Here is a 13,622-nt window from a genome sequence, read left to right as displayed (position 1 = left end):
TAAATCATACTGTGCACAAATCGCATTTCAAGTGTTCTTACACCCAATAATTCCCAAATTTTGGAAGCCTGGCTAATTGGGACCTAATCTCAGAAGGTTGAAAAAAAGAAAGAAAAGAAGATCCTGCCTAGTCGAAATGACCTCGTTATCAATCTCATAACTTACAAATGCCTTGCCGTGGCACTATCCTTAATTTCCTAGGCTAGTTTACAATTAAATATACAGTACAAATGGAGAATCTGGCATCATTTGCCTCTAGCCCTACTCCTGCCCCTCCTATTGTATCCGCTCATTTTCTTTCCCCGTCGGTTCTCAACAACGCGGCTAGTCAGGCCTTCCACATCGTGTTTTGTATTTGGCTGAGAGAGGTCCTCTGTTAACTCTTCATATTGCATATTAGAACTGTCCGGACGGCCCTCGGCTATGCTATCAACATTTGGGACCTCGATAGAAGCTTCAGTCAGAAGCTCACACGTTTCTTCCATAGGGACATCTGCAGCTATCGTATCATGGCTGGAACTATTGGGATTGTGTTCCGCATCACATGACACCGGATTTTGTTCTGTATCCCGTCCGGCAAGCAAGCTGAACGAGAGAAGGCCCGTTTTAGTACAAGTAGTTTAAAATAATGTAGCATTAGAAAAAGAATGGGCCAACCACCCTTTCACCTGTATCCTGAAGAAGGGAAACCATTAGCAGCAATAGCACCTCCTGTTCCAGGAACTTCTTTTGACGTTAAGCATTCAATGTCATGTAATGCTGAATCTGAAATTGCATTCAGCAGTCGGATGAGCTTGGAAACATTCAGAATTAACAGCAAGGAACAAAAATTTGACTAATTTTGCAAAAGCACAACCCCATCTCAGGTGAATAAACAAATATAGATATTAAGTACACCAGGAAATCCAAATCTACATGAACCCCAACGGGTTGGCTCAAGTGTAAGGGCATTAGTCTTAGTAGTAGTCCCATGAGGTCTAAAGTTCGAATCTCCTTGGGTGCAAACAATTCTATGGCACCAAGCCACCGGCAATCCGTCTTTGGGGGGGGTGCTTTACATGGATCCGAGGTTTACCTGACAATGGGTGGGTACACGAAGTGGTCCTACCTTGGAAGGATTCCTCGTCATAATAATAATAATAAAAAAAAAATAAAAGAAAAGAAAAGAAAAAGGAGGAAATCCAAATCTACATGGGAATCATTTCAGAAACACTCTGATCTAACAAAGGCATCTAGAAAAGTAAACATAGTCAAACTGAACTTTCCCACCCCGTTCAACATGTGAAAAATAAGATACCAGCTAGAACAAACACTCAATATATTGTCAAGTCAGATTCAATAATCAGAGTCTAAGATTTATAAACAATATCCAGTATATAACCCCGTTCACAAGGTTGTTAAGGTTAGAAATGCCTCAAATCTTGTAAAAGTCCTTAAGGATGATAAGGGGATTAATGTAACTGATCCTAAGCTTATTAAAGAGATGGCCATTGGTTTTTATAGGAACCTTCTTGGCTCTTCTTCTCATGTCTTTTCCAAGTCTAGAGCTGATAGAATTTCCCATCTTATTCAGAAAAGATTTTCAACCACATGCAATGAAGGTATGCATGCTCCTGTTTCTAGGGACGAGGTGAGGAAAACTATTTTTGCTATGAAGGCAAACAAAGCCCCGGGTCCAGATGGATTTTCAGCGGGGTTTTTTCATAAGGCTTGGCCGATTGTAGGTGAGGAGGTAGTTGATGCAGTGTTAGAGTTTTTTGTTTCAGGGATTCTGCTCAAAGAAGTTAATGCTACAATCATTACTTTGGTCCCTAAGAAGAAGAATCCTGCTGTTATGGGGGACTATCGGCCTATTTCTTCTTGTAATATTATTTACAAGACCATTACAAAAATCCTTGCCAATAGGTTACTCCCTGGGCTTGCTGATGTTATCAGTAATAATCAAGGGGCCTTTACTCCCAAAAGGAGTATTGCAGAAAATATTTTGCTTGCCCAGGAGCTAGTTCATGACTACCATAAAAGTAAAGGGGCTGCTAGATGTGCTTTGAAGGTTGATCTAATGAAAGCATACGACTCAGTTAATTGGGAATTTATTCTTCATTGTTTGCTGTGTTTTGGTGCTCCTCGGAAGTATGTTTCTTGGGTTAGAGCCTGCATCACTACCCCCACTTTCTTGGTGGCTCTTAATGGTTCTTTGGTAGGTTTTTTTCAAGGGAAAAAAGGGTTGAGGCAGGGAGACCCGATTTCACCCTATTTGTTTGTATTGGCTATGGAAATTCTGTCAAGGCTTTTGGCTGAGGCTGCTTCAGATGTTGAGAGATTCAGATTCCACCCCAAATGTAGTAAGATAAAGCTTACTCACTTATGCTTTGCAGATGATTTACTCATCTTCTCTGGAGCTGACATGGATTCTGTCCTAACTATTAAGGAAGTCCTTGCTGATTTTGAAGATCTTTCAGGACTCAAAGCCAATCCGATGAAGAGTAATTTTTTTTGTGCTGGAGTTCATAGAGATGATAAAGCTGTTTTTTTGGATGCTTTGCAAATGCCTGAGGGTTCTCTTCCTGTTCGGTATTTGGGGGTTCCCCTCATTACCAAGAGACTCTCGGCTTTGGATTGTGATGCTTTGGTGGCAAAGGTGGCTGGTAGGATTGATTCCTGGTTAGTGAGACATTTGTCCTTTGCAGGGAGGCTGCAATTGATCACTTCTGTTCTCTTTAGCCTTCAGGTTTTTTGGGCTAGAGTTTTCATCCTTCCTAAAAAGGTTATCCAGATGCTTGAACAGAATTCAATAGATTTCTGTGGTGTGGTAATGATTCCAAAGCTAAGGCTAAGGTTTCTTGGGACCGGTTGTGCGTTCCTAAAACTGAAGGTGGTCTTGGTATTAAAAGGCTTGAAGTTTGGAACCGTGCTGCTATGCTCAGTCACATATGGAGTATCTTTGCACAATCAGGATCACTTTGGGTTGCTTGGATAGAAACTAACTGGCTTAAAGGGAGGAGTTTATGGCATATACCGATTCCAAAGAGTTGTTCTTGGAGTTGGAAAAAACTTCTCTAGCTTCGGGATGTGGCTAAGAATTTCCTTAGTTTTAAAGTTGGGAATGGGCAGGATATTTCACTTTGGTTTGATGATTGGCACCCAGTTGGTAGATTGATCGATTCCTATGGGTTCCGGATGGTTTATGATTCTGGTATTGGTCTTGATGCTAGAGTATCTTCTGTTTTGCAGAATGGTAATTGGGTATGGCCCCCTGCCCGTTCTGATCACTTAGTTGATATTCAGAGTAGGCTATCGGGTATTGATTTGGGAGATGTTGATATGCCTGTTTGGAAGTCTAAGAGTGGGGTTTACTCTTGTGCTGAAACTTGGAACTTACTAAGAGTTCATTATCCTAAGGTTTCATGGTGGCATGTTGTATGGTTTCCACAAGCAATTCCTCGTCATGCTTTTTTGTTATGGCTTGTTTTTAGTAAAGCTATTACAACCAAAGAAAAGATGTGTGGGTGGGGGTTTACTGGAAATACATTGTGTAGATTCTGTTATGGTTGTCAAGAATCAATTGAACACCTTTTTTTCCAGTGCAGTTTTTGCCGTAGGATCTGGAGGAATTTGATGGAGGCTTGTTTGATTTCTAATGTGAGTATTAATTGGGATGATCTTGTTGATTGGAGTTGCAAGTTGAAAGGGAAGAATTTGCAGGTTATCCTTTGCAAGCTTTGTTTAGCTGCTGCTGTGTACCATGTATGGAGGTTGAGGAATGATTTGTGTTTTGGTAATACTCCTTTGACGGAAGAGGATATGGTTGCCCGTATCAAATGGGAGGTGAGGACTAGAGCTATGTACAACAGTAGATTCAAAAAACTCGGCTCTATCTGTTAAGCTTGCTGAGTTGTGGAGAATATAGGTATGTTGGTGTTTGTCTTGGGGGGTTTTGAGTTTTTGCTTGCTTGAGTTGTAAGTTCTTGATGTGGGGGGTTTCTTTTGAGCTTTCTCTTGCAGGTTTGTTGCTTGAGGTGTAAGCTCTTGTTGTGTTCTTGTTGTTCCCAGTTGGTTGGGGTGTATCCAGTTTTACTGGAGAGATTGTTCTTGGTTGTGTTTGGTTATAATAGTATTGATTCATCCAAAAAAAAAAAAAATATAGCGTTTATAGCCTCAGTGTGTGGAATGAAAATACCAGTCAATTGACTACTTAAACAAACATGTAGCACTAATATTTATCCAGAAAAGAGAAAGATTAGATTCAAACCTTCTATTCTACAAATTAGTCCAAAATAGGGCTTGAAATGAATAGAGCTGCTCGCAAACAGGCACGGCTTCGCTTAGCTGGGCTCGAGATCGATTTATTTTTTAAACGAACAAAGCTTAAACAGATTTTCAGGCTCATTTACTAAACAAACTGAACATGGCAAAGCTCGGCTTGACTCTGATAAGGCTCGCGAACAAAGCTCATATACACACACACACACGCATAGGTATTGATTATCAGTATAATTATGTTAATATTATAATTTATATCTTTTAATAGACTAATAGTGTAGTAAATAATTTTCTTAGAATATTAATATATTATAAGTATATGTCATGTTGAATTAGTCTAATTGGATCCCAAGTATCCTCTTTCCCATAGGTCACCCATATTATACACCCATTTGACCACTCTCACCAAAAGAATACCCATTCACTCATTGAATAATGCTAGTGCCTTCCTTCATCAACCTCTTTCAAATCAAACGTTGTAGAAACAAACACCTTGGAATAATTCTCTTCTCCAAGCTGAGCAATAGAAGATTAGGATTCTTGGAAATTAGTGAAGGCTTCATCTTCAGTTTGCTCACAAAGAAACCCATCAATTTCTTGATCTTCTCTGAAGCAATCATACACATGGGTTGCCGTTTGAATGCCGAGTAGATCTCATCCTTTGACAAACCAAAACATCTACAGGCTTCTACCTTTTGTTCCCAATGTGTTTTACTCAATTACTGAAAAGAAAGATATATTTTTTTTTTTTTTCTAACAATCTTACGAGACTTACAGGGACTCAGAAGCAATGATTTTGGTTGAATCAAGAAAATCTTCTGTGACAAAGGCCAGCGCCAATCAGGGGGCAGGACCTCAATTGTGACAGACAATCCATATCAGAAGCTCCACTCTCACCAAAAATCAGAACCCAAATACGAAATGGGTATTCTTCAATTTCTCTTTTTTCTAGGTTCTGTACATGAAAATTCTTGTCTTTGTTGAAAATTCTTGTTCTGGCTGTTGTATAGGAGTTTTGTGTATCTTTTTCTGTACTGTTTTCTCATTGAGTGTGTTTGTGAGTTTGTGTTGGTGTTAGTGGTGGTGGTGGTGGTGGTGGGGAGGGGTTAATTGCATCTCTAGTTGGTAAAGGACAGACTTAGGCGGTCAGTATATGTCAGTGTTAATCGATCCATGAATTCCCTTCCCTTCTTCTCCAAAACGAATTTAGGAAGCATTTAAAGAACAACACAAATTCATAGCTATGATCTCACTCTCTCAGCAACGCGGCCATGAGGCCCTGCACCGTGTTGCTCCCCAATTTAAGCCTCCCACTTGAGAGTTGAGGGTGCTTCATTAGGAGTCCCACACTGGAAAGAAAGATTAAAAATCCCCACAAGTGAACACTTAAAAAAACAGCAAGGTACTTTCTCTTTCTTTTTGAGTCCCACATCGAAAAGGGACAATGAGATCCTACAAGAGAATTTCTCTAAAGAGGGAGACTAATAGTGGATTTGAAAAGGAGTTGCTAAATCATGCTGAGCTCAATCCCCATCAATATTAACGTTGATGAAGAACAAAATATTACATTTGTTCTTTTTTTTTTTTTTTTAAAAAAAAAAATTATCATATTCTTAGTTATTATAATTATTATTATTGGTTTGGGATCAGAATTGATTAAAAAAATTAGTTGAGCTTGGCTCAGACTCGACCTCAACTCATTTGAATTTTTCTTTTAAGCCGAGATCAAGCAGGGGTCTGAAGCTCAAATCAAGCTCAAGCTCATATAAACATTCAAGGAGCCGAGTTCAAACAGGCCAAGCTTGGCTCGATTACAGCCCTAGTCCAGAACATAGACATACTAGAGCATGCAGCCCCTGGTTGAACTGTAAAGTACGAACCAATAAGCCACATAGTTCAAAAAGCAGAAAATCAGTTTGAACAGCTGACTCAAATTGGGAGGAAAAATCAGGGACCAGTCTTTTCATAAAACTACGGAAGGCGGGGGTTTCAGCTGGTTAACTGGTGTTGCCTCTATAAGAAAGATGGAGAAACTATCAATCTTCTCCTCCATTGTGAGTATGCCGCTGACGTCTGGCACTTTTTTAACAGCTTCGGGGTCTCTTGGGTCATGCCTGGTAACATTCTACAGCTTCTCTATTGCTGGAAATTTTAAGGGCGGGGACATCCCAAAGAGGCTATTTGAAAAGTTATTCCTACTCTCTTAATGTGGAGCATTTGGAGAGAAATGAATCGTCGGGTCTTTGCAGATAGCAAAACCAATGTGCTTCTTCTTAAATCCTTCTTTCTGAGATCGCTTCTGGATTGGGCTATTGTATATGTTCTTAAATTGCCTCAACTCTCAAGGAATTTGGTAGATCTGATTTGTTTTCTAGATTGTAGTAGCTAATAGAGCTCTTTTGTACTCTTCGTGTGCGAGGGCTTTGCCTTTTTTCAGTGATATATTATTATTATTATTATTATTATATATATAAAGGTAAATGAGAGAATAAACTCATCATGCAGAAACCGATATTCATACAAATAAATGGAAGGCGGTCAATGAAATCGGCAGAACTTCATTAAGACATCAGGGAGTACGTAGAAATTATTCAACATTTGCTTCAGGAAAGAAGTGCATGTTCAATAAATACAATGATACTTAAATAACAAAGTAAAAGAACATATAACTCACTGTACCTATTCATTTCAGAAAAATTCATTAAAACAAAAAGATAAAATAAAAAATAAAAAGATGGTAAACAGCTCATAGATCTAGCACAAAAAGGAGAGCTATAAAGCTAGAATTGCTCAACACAAGATTAAGCACAAGCTCTGCGCATCATCAACATATGATGTAAAGACAATTTCTAATTTGTTTTAAATCTACTTTTACTATAGAATGTCAACATACAATTTAAAGAGGTTTCTATTTTATCTTAATTCTACCTTTCCTAGTAAAATATTAGCACATACGTGGTTTGGTTCGGGGAATCTAAAATTCCCCCTGGTATCCACATTCCTAGGAATGTGATGCATGGGAATTATGATTCCCGGGAATCTAACTAAACCCACATTTAAAAATGATTAAGAATCTGAAAGGATTCCCAAGAATATGAAATTCTCACCAGGGATATGAGATTTTCATGTTTAGTTTACTCTTACGCTTTCCCAAAATATCGTTATGTTTCTATTTTCAAGTGCATAAAGGTGTTTGATACAAAAGTATTTAAAAATTTAACAAAAAATGACGTGGAAGAAAAACAACATATAAACCGTGGTTTTTCTTTTCTTTCACTTCCCAATATATAAACTGTTTCTACCATTTAATTTATTTTCTTTATTTTTCATCTATAACCAAATAAAACCTGTTCATTTCTAGTTTTTATGGAATAAAATAGTTCCTCACTTTTATATACAAATTTTATGAATGGTCACAATCAAACCCATAAAAGTAGCATTAAAAAACAACCCTAACAAAATTCTCACATAGTCTAACTTTTCTTGTATAACCATAACAATATCCAATTAAAAAAAAAAAAAAAAATAGTAGCATCAATAAGTTAAAACATTTTCGTAAGATTTGAGGATTGATTGAGAAAAAGAGAATGTTTAGCCGCGCACAAGGTGTTCACTGCGACTTATTTATAATAAATATAGGCATTTTGTCCCTTAGAAGGAAATAAAATAAAATAAAATAAAAAATAAAAAAATTCCCAACGCTGAGGGAATGTGGATTCTCACCTCTTTAGAATGGAATCCACATTCCCAATAAAAGGTAGTTTGGAGGGAATCTAGATTCTATGCAACCAAACGGGGTAGTCTTTTAGGATTCTCAGGAATCCTAAAAGGTACCCTATCCAAACGCCACAATAATGTAAAGACAATCTTCAGTCTCTTTCTTTTTTCTTTTTTCTTTCCTGTAAGGCAACTGATGGGTCTATAACTCTCACCTTGTATGGCTCCTCCCGCTATAGAGTTATGTTGCTCATTTGTCGCAATAGCATCCTTAAGCCCTTCAACATTGACAGGACCAGCATCACTATGACACATAGCAACATCAAGTTAATAAACCAGAAATGACAATTTTAGTAAGATCCATCATAAGGAGACCATTTTTATTTGGAGACAGTGAGACAATGATAAAGGAAGTATTGGTGCACTTTTAGACCAGGAATGTAATGAGTTCAATAGGAGCCATCATGACAGTGAGCTGGAAATGAGTTTAATATCTCCCAGTGTATGGTGGCCATGCTTTTTTATTTTAATATATCTTATATTGACAGCGCAAAAGGTATTCCCATGTAAGACACAACATGAATCGATAGCACATCAGCCATGTCTACAGTCCAACATGAACACAACAGATGTAACTGTGAAAAAAATAAAGATGAAAACTTCTCTTGTTAGACAGATGTTCCCAAGAGTTCTTTCTCAAAAATGATGAAGTTCCCATGTAGGAGAAGACATGTTACATGGACACATCATTTTACCATAGAGTATAGGAGAAAGAAATTGAACTTTTACTGTTCATCCATGTCCTCATTCATACCATTCAGAGGTCATACAAATCCAACATCTACACATGCTAGAAGCTGATATATATATCCACTTCATGTAATATAGATTTTGGCTAAGGAGGTGGTCAAAACTTCTTCATATCTCTGTAGGTAGAATTCAAGGGGTCCACACATACAAAGTAATTAATTTAAGATTAAAAACAAGATATAGGAGTTTGGCTCATGGAGCTACTGTTGGATAGTAAAGGTCTCCACTTCCCCCATCTTCGCTTTACAAATCAAGTTATTTTGTTCTGTGTGAAAGCCTCTCACATTCAGATTGACGATCTCCTCCCTTCCCTACAAATGCCTTCAGCTAATAATCACCAAACCAAAACCTTTGGCATGTTGCGTGAAAATTAACATACTACCCCGATTATAAAGCAACATGCATTAACTATGAAGTCAAAACTCATGACATATACATTACAATTTTAAAGCTTAAAATGTAAGGCCATATAGGAGAAAAAAATAACAATTAAAAAATAATGGATGACAGGAGCTTCCTAAGAATAATAATCACAAACGAAAACCCCCAACTAACCAGTGTGATATGGTATTCATATCTTCTGATGATTGAATTCTTTCTCCCTGGCTCACCATCCCTTCTGCGACATCCCGTGAGCCTACATTCGATGATTTTTAATTAGTTAGGAAAAAAAACTCACATTCAAGATAGAAGAGACACTTTGTACTCGTGCATATGAACCATCTGATGGATCATATCAAGGCAACAAGTACAATAAAACAAGACAAAAATCTTGTAAGATCAACCAAAACAGAATGAAAGTGTTAGTGTGCTTGTGAACCTGATTGCATTGTTGGTGCACTTCCAATTAGTTTAGGCTTTTGGGTTGGAAGTTCTAACATGTCAGAGCCTGGTTGTTTATGAGGTTGATTCAAGTATTCGTGACCCCAATTCTTTGATTTCAGTTTTTATTTCAGCTTTTGTCCATGTTTATGCAGGCATATTGAAGACCTGCATTTAGTTCAATGAATAGGTGGTCCTTAATGTAAGGGGGCATGTTTTGGTGTTGGTGACCTTGACGTACATTGCTCGCCCACTTCCTATTAACTTAAACTTTTGGATTGAAAGCTTTAACAAAAGGCAATTATGTTTCTCACAGGTGACAATAAAAGGCCAAATAGATGGCAAATGATCACAAATTGCAATGACGTTTGTACAAAACAATTTTTCAACCTGAAAGCGACCACTCACCTAGATGGAACCACTAAGAATTGATTACTTCAAGAAAAGGCTCTCGATAACATGCTCTATATTGTTTTTAGTAAAGTACATAACATATGCAAATTCATGTTTTAATCGGTGGATAACATCCTGTATTACAGCCTGAAGAGCAGCGTCACTGAAAACTTAGTCAAAGATAGCCACTAACGATAGCTGTTTTAAGGTTCCCAACCATGTCAATCTCCCACAAGGATATATCCATTTGGAACAAAACATCAAGTGGTTCTACTTCATTTATCTACAACAAATTAAGCACCCATTTACTGGAACAGAACTGGAAACCACACCCTCCTACTACAACAACCAAAAATTTGGGCGGGGTTGGGAGTGGGGGGTTGTGTTTACAATGACTGCCTCCAATCTGTAATTTAAAAGAGTAAGAAAATCCAGGAATCATTGATCATAACTGCCTCTGACAGTCATCCAATAATAAAACAATCTTACATGCATAGACTTAAGGGTATTCACTGAAAACTTAAGATCCTTAGAGGTCCAATTGTTTCTTTCAATCTTAGATTCAATAGGTACTAGCTCTGAAGGAGTTTGGAGGGGAGAAAAAGCCACCTCTGAATTCTACAGAACCTTCCAGCTTTATCCAGCCAAAGCATCAATCTTTCTGATCTCCATTGAAACCTCTAATAGCTCCCAGCCATATGAGTCTATAGAGAGTTTATCGATACACATCCATCACAACAAGCACACTCTTCCTACTCAGCTCACTACATTAGAACTTTTCTCCAGTCTGCTTCCTCCACCTATAAACCTGCTCATACTTATAGGCTTCCCAAAAACCAGCAGATAACTTTTTCGATTTCCCCTAAAATCATAAGGTAACTTTTGCCTGTAGGATCCTAACTTTTTTGATAAGTAAGAAAAGTTTTATTAAAATAAAAAGCGTAAAGAGCCCCTAAGTACGTATACACAGGAACAACCAAAGCCAACCCACATAAAAGAATCCAACTAAACCCACAAAGACCTAAACCCTAAAACCCGAAATGAACAACCAACAACAGCCCACAAAAAGAACCCATCTAAACCCACAAGGAACAAAACCCTAAAACCTCAAGACCCACAAAGGCACACAACCCTATATCATGTGAGCCTTCCCTTTCCAACGCCTAGAGGGAGCGCTTACATCACCATAATTAATGGAGCTTTTCAAATTCAAAAGCTCTATCTTGCCCTTAGTCTTTTGGCGAGTCTCTTGCCCTTAGTCTTTTGGCGAGCTATCATCTTGTCCCGATAAAATTCTTCTTCCATGGCATCCAGGATTGCCAATGACTCCTCGCCATGAACACCATCCATCGCCCAATCCAAGGGCATCCCATCCTAAAACTCGTCATCCTTCTCCAAACAACTACCTCCCCAGTGGGATCAAACCCGACAGGCCATTCTTGAGATCGAGAAAAGCCATTGCCCTCTACGGATGAAGGAATGATGCAACAACTCGGGGGGGGGGGGGGGGGGGGGGGGGAAGATAGCCCTACCACCCCAACATCCTTGACCTCCCGAGGCGGAGACAAGCCCAGCTCTAAAAGCAAGGAATGATAAGTTGTAAGGGCTATCACAATCGGGCGAGGGTTGAGAAACCCCTTCCGAAGGAAGCCCTTCTTCGTAGAACCCACAGAATTCTTCACAGGAGGCGTTGCAAATGTTTCCTTATGAGTAATACAAACAGGCGTCTTCGAAACTGCCAAGGAATCTGCTAAAAACACCTCATTCCACTGCACTGAATGACCTTCCCTGAGTTCCCTAGCCTTCCGGTAGTATGTCTAAAAAGGCTTAGAAATCTGCAACATGGGGAGAGAAAAACGAATCTTCTCACCCAACTCAGCCGCCCCTGAGAGAGGAGGAGGGGGGAAGATAGGTTAAGTCAATCTAGCACCAACACCAACTGAGCTGCTAGGCAGAGGGGCAGGAGAACCGGAAGAGCCAAAACCCGCTGTTGACCTTACCAAATCCGGAAGAACATCTAGGGTCACCGGAGGCAACGGCTTGACAGGTTCAACCATTGGATCAAGAAGCAAATGGTTCGACCCACCCCAGAAGTTGATAGACCCAGAACCACCCCGGAGTCTGCCGCCGACGACATCTCCGACTGAAGAAATCTCCCAAGGACGACCGTCAGACCTGCACCCTCAGAAGCTTCCGTCTGTTGCGTGGCTTTGGGTTTAACGAAAGCCTTTACACTTAAGGCCCAGACCGAACCCAGCAAACCGACCCAAGAGCTTCCCAACAACCCAACCCATAGCCAAATTGAAGCTAACAAATATTTTGCTCCACGTGCGCAAGTTCAAATTCAAACGAGACCCCCTAGCTGAAATTGCCTCACCTCATGTAGAGAAACTAGCTTCAATTTGCTGCTTACCCAACGGACAAAGAGATTTACCCATGTCCAACAAATCAAGCGGAGGAACCTGCCTCATCTCCAACACAGAGCAGTCCACCGCCGATCTCGAAGCCTCACTATCTACAATCCTCAACACCGGAAGGAGATCAAGAGCACACGGCTCTGCGAAAGGAGCCCTCAACCAGGGGTGACGACCACCCAAGATGGGCATCACCTTCGCAACAGGATCCGAAGCTGACTTCACTACTGCCGCAAACGAAGGCCCCATCCTTTCACAGGTTAAACCTAGCCTTTCCCCTTCCTCCTTCCCACCTTGCTTTACCGTCACATCCGAGGAACCACTCCCACAACCCACAGTAGCATAGAGAAAGTCTAAAGCCTTTCTCAACTCGCCAGAAAACTTGTGTCAGCCCCATCCTGCACGACTCTCAGGGATCAAAATGATCCCTCTCCGACCGCCCAACCCATAAGCTGCCGCCTCTAAGAACCGGCCATCTTTGTTTTCCCCTCTACAGGCAATCAAAACCTTCAACCCTTCCTTGAAAGACTTAATGTACTCTTGATCTCTAGGGAAACCCAAGAGAGACTCCATCGTCGACGCAAGCCAAGCGGAGCACTGGATGCTCAGGACAACCGCGCCATAGAAACCTTTTCTCTTCTCCACCCGCAACACCGACACCCCCTCCAAGATTGAGAAGGCAAAGGATTTCGACTCCACTAGAAAACTCCTTTCCATCTCAAGGCACACCCGAACTCAAAAGACCAACCCAGGAGAGATTCGCATTATCGCCGGAGAAGAAAACCACCCAGACGCAAGACCCACCGGCTGACTCCCCTACTCGAACTAATTAGCACAACCAAGAAAACGCCTGAAGCACGAAACTCTAACCCCGCACCTTAACCGAGCGTCTGGAAGGCGGAATGAAGGAAGCCCCTAGCTTTATGCGCTCTCACGCACCGCCACTGAAGCAAAGAGAAGCATAATCAGGATCCTAACTGTATAACGCAGTTCTAAAATCCTTAGGCATGTCTCAACTCAACTGATTCCAAACCGCAATATTGTCAGATAAAGTACTCATGATACAGCCAATTAACAAATTCTGGTGTGCCGTGTAAAAATCTATTGTTGATAAAAGGCAGTGTTTTACTTTTAGCCAATAAAAGTTAACAAAAAGATAAAATGAATAAACAACAGTTTAACAGAAATTTGAAACACATAAATTAA

The 13,622-nt window shown here is 40.0% G+C and overlaps 1 protein-coding gene across 2 annotated transcripts in view; it reads right to left on the bottom strand.

The window, feature by feature from the left end:
* LOC133870187 (protein KAKU4) overlaps positions 1–13,622 on the bottom strand; it is a 40,988-nt gene continuing 27,366 nt past the window's right edge. For both annotated transcript variants that reach the window (XM_062307253.1, XM_062307254.1), the window contains exons 10-13: positions 9,343–9,424; positions 8,193–8,281; positions 669–765; positions 1–585 (exon numbers count right to left, since the gene is read on the bottom strand). In XM_062307253.1, coding sequence (XP_062163237.1) covers positions 246–585; positions 669–765; positions 8,193–8,281; positions 9,343–9,424 — 608 coding nt within the window. In that variant the 3' untranslated portion in view covers positions 1–245. The remainder of the gene's footprint in view (positions 586–668; positions 766–8,192; positions 8,282–9,342; positions 9,425–13,622) is intronic.

This window comes from Alnus glutinosa, chromosome 6 (assembly GCF_958979055.1).
Source record: "Alnus glutinosa chromosome 6, dhAlnGlut1.1, whole genome shotgun sequence".
NCBI lineage: Eukaryota > Viridiplantae > Streptophyta > Magnoliopsida > Fagales > Betulaceae > Alnus > Alnus glutinosa.
This window is presented reverse-complemented; position numbering and strand designations above follow the sequence as displayed.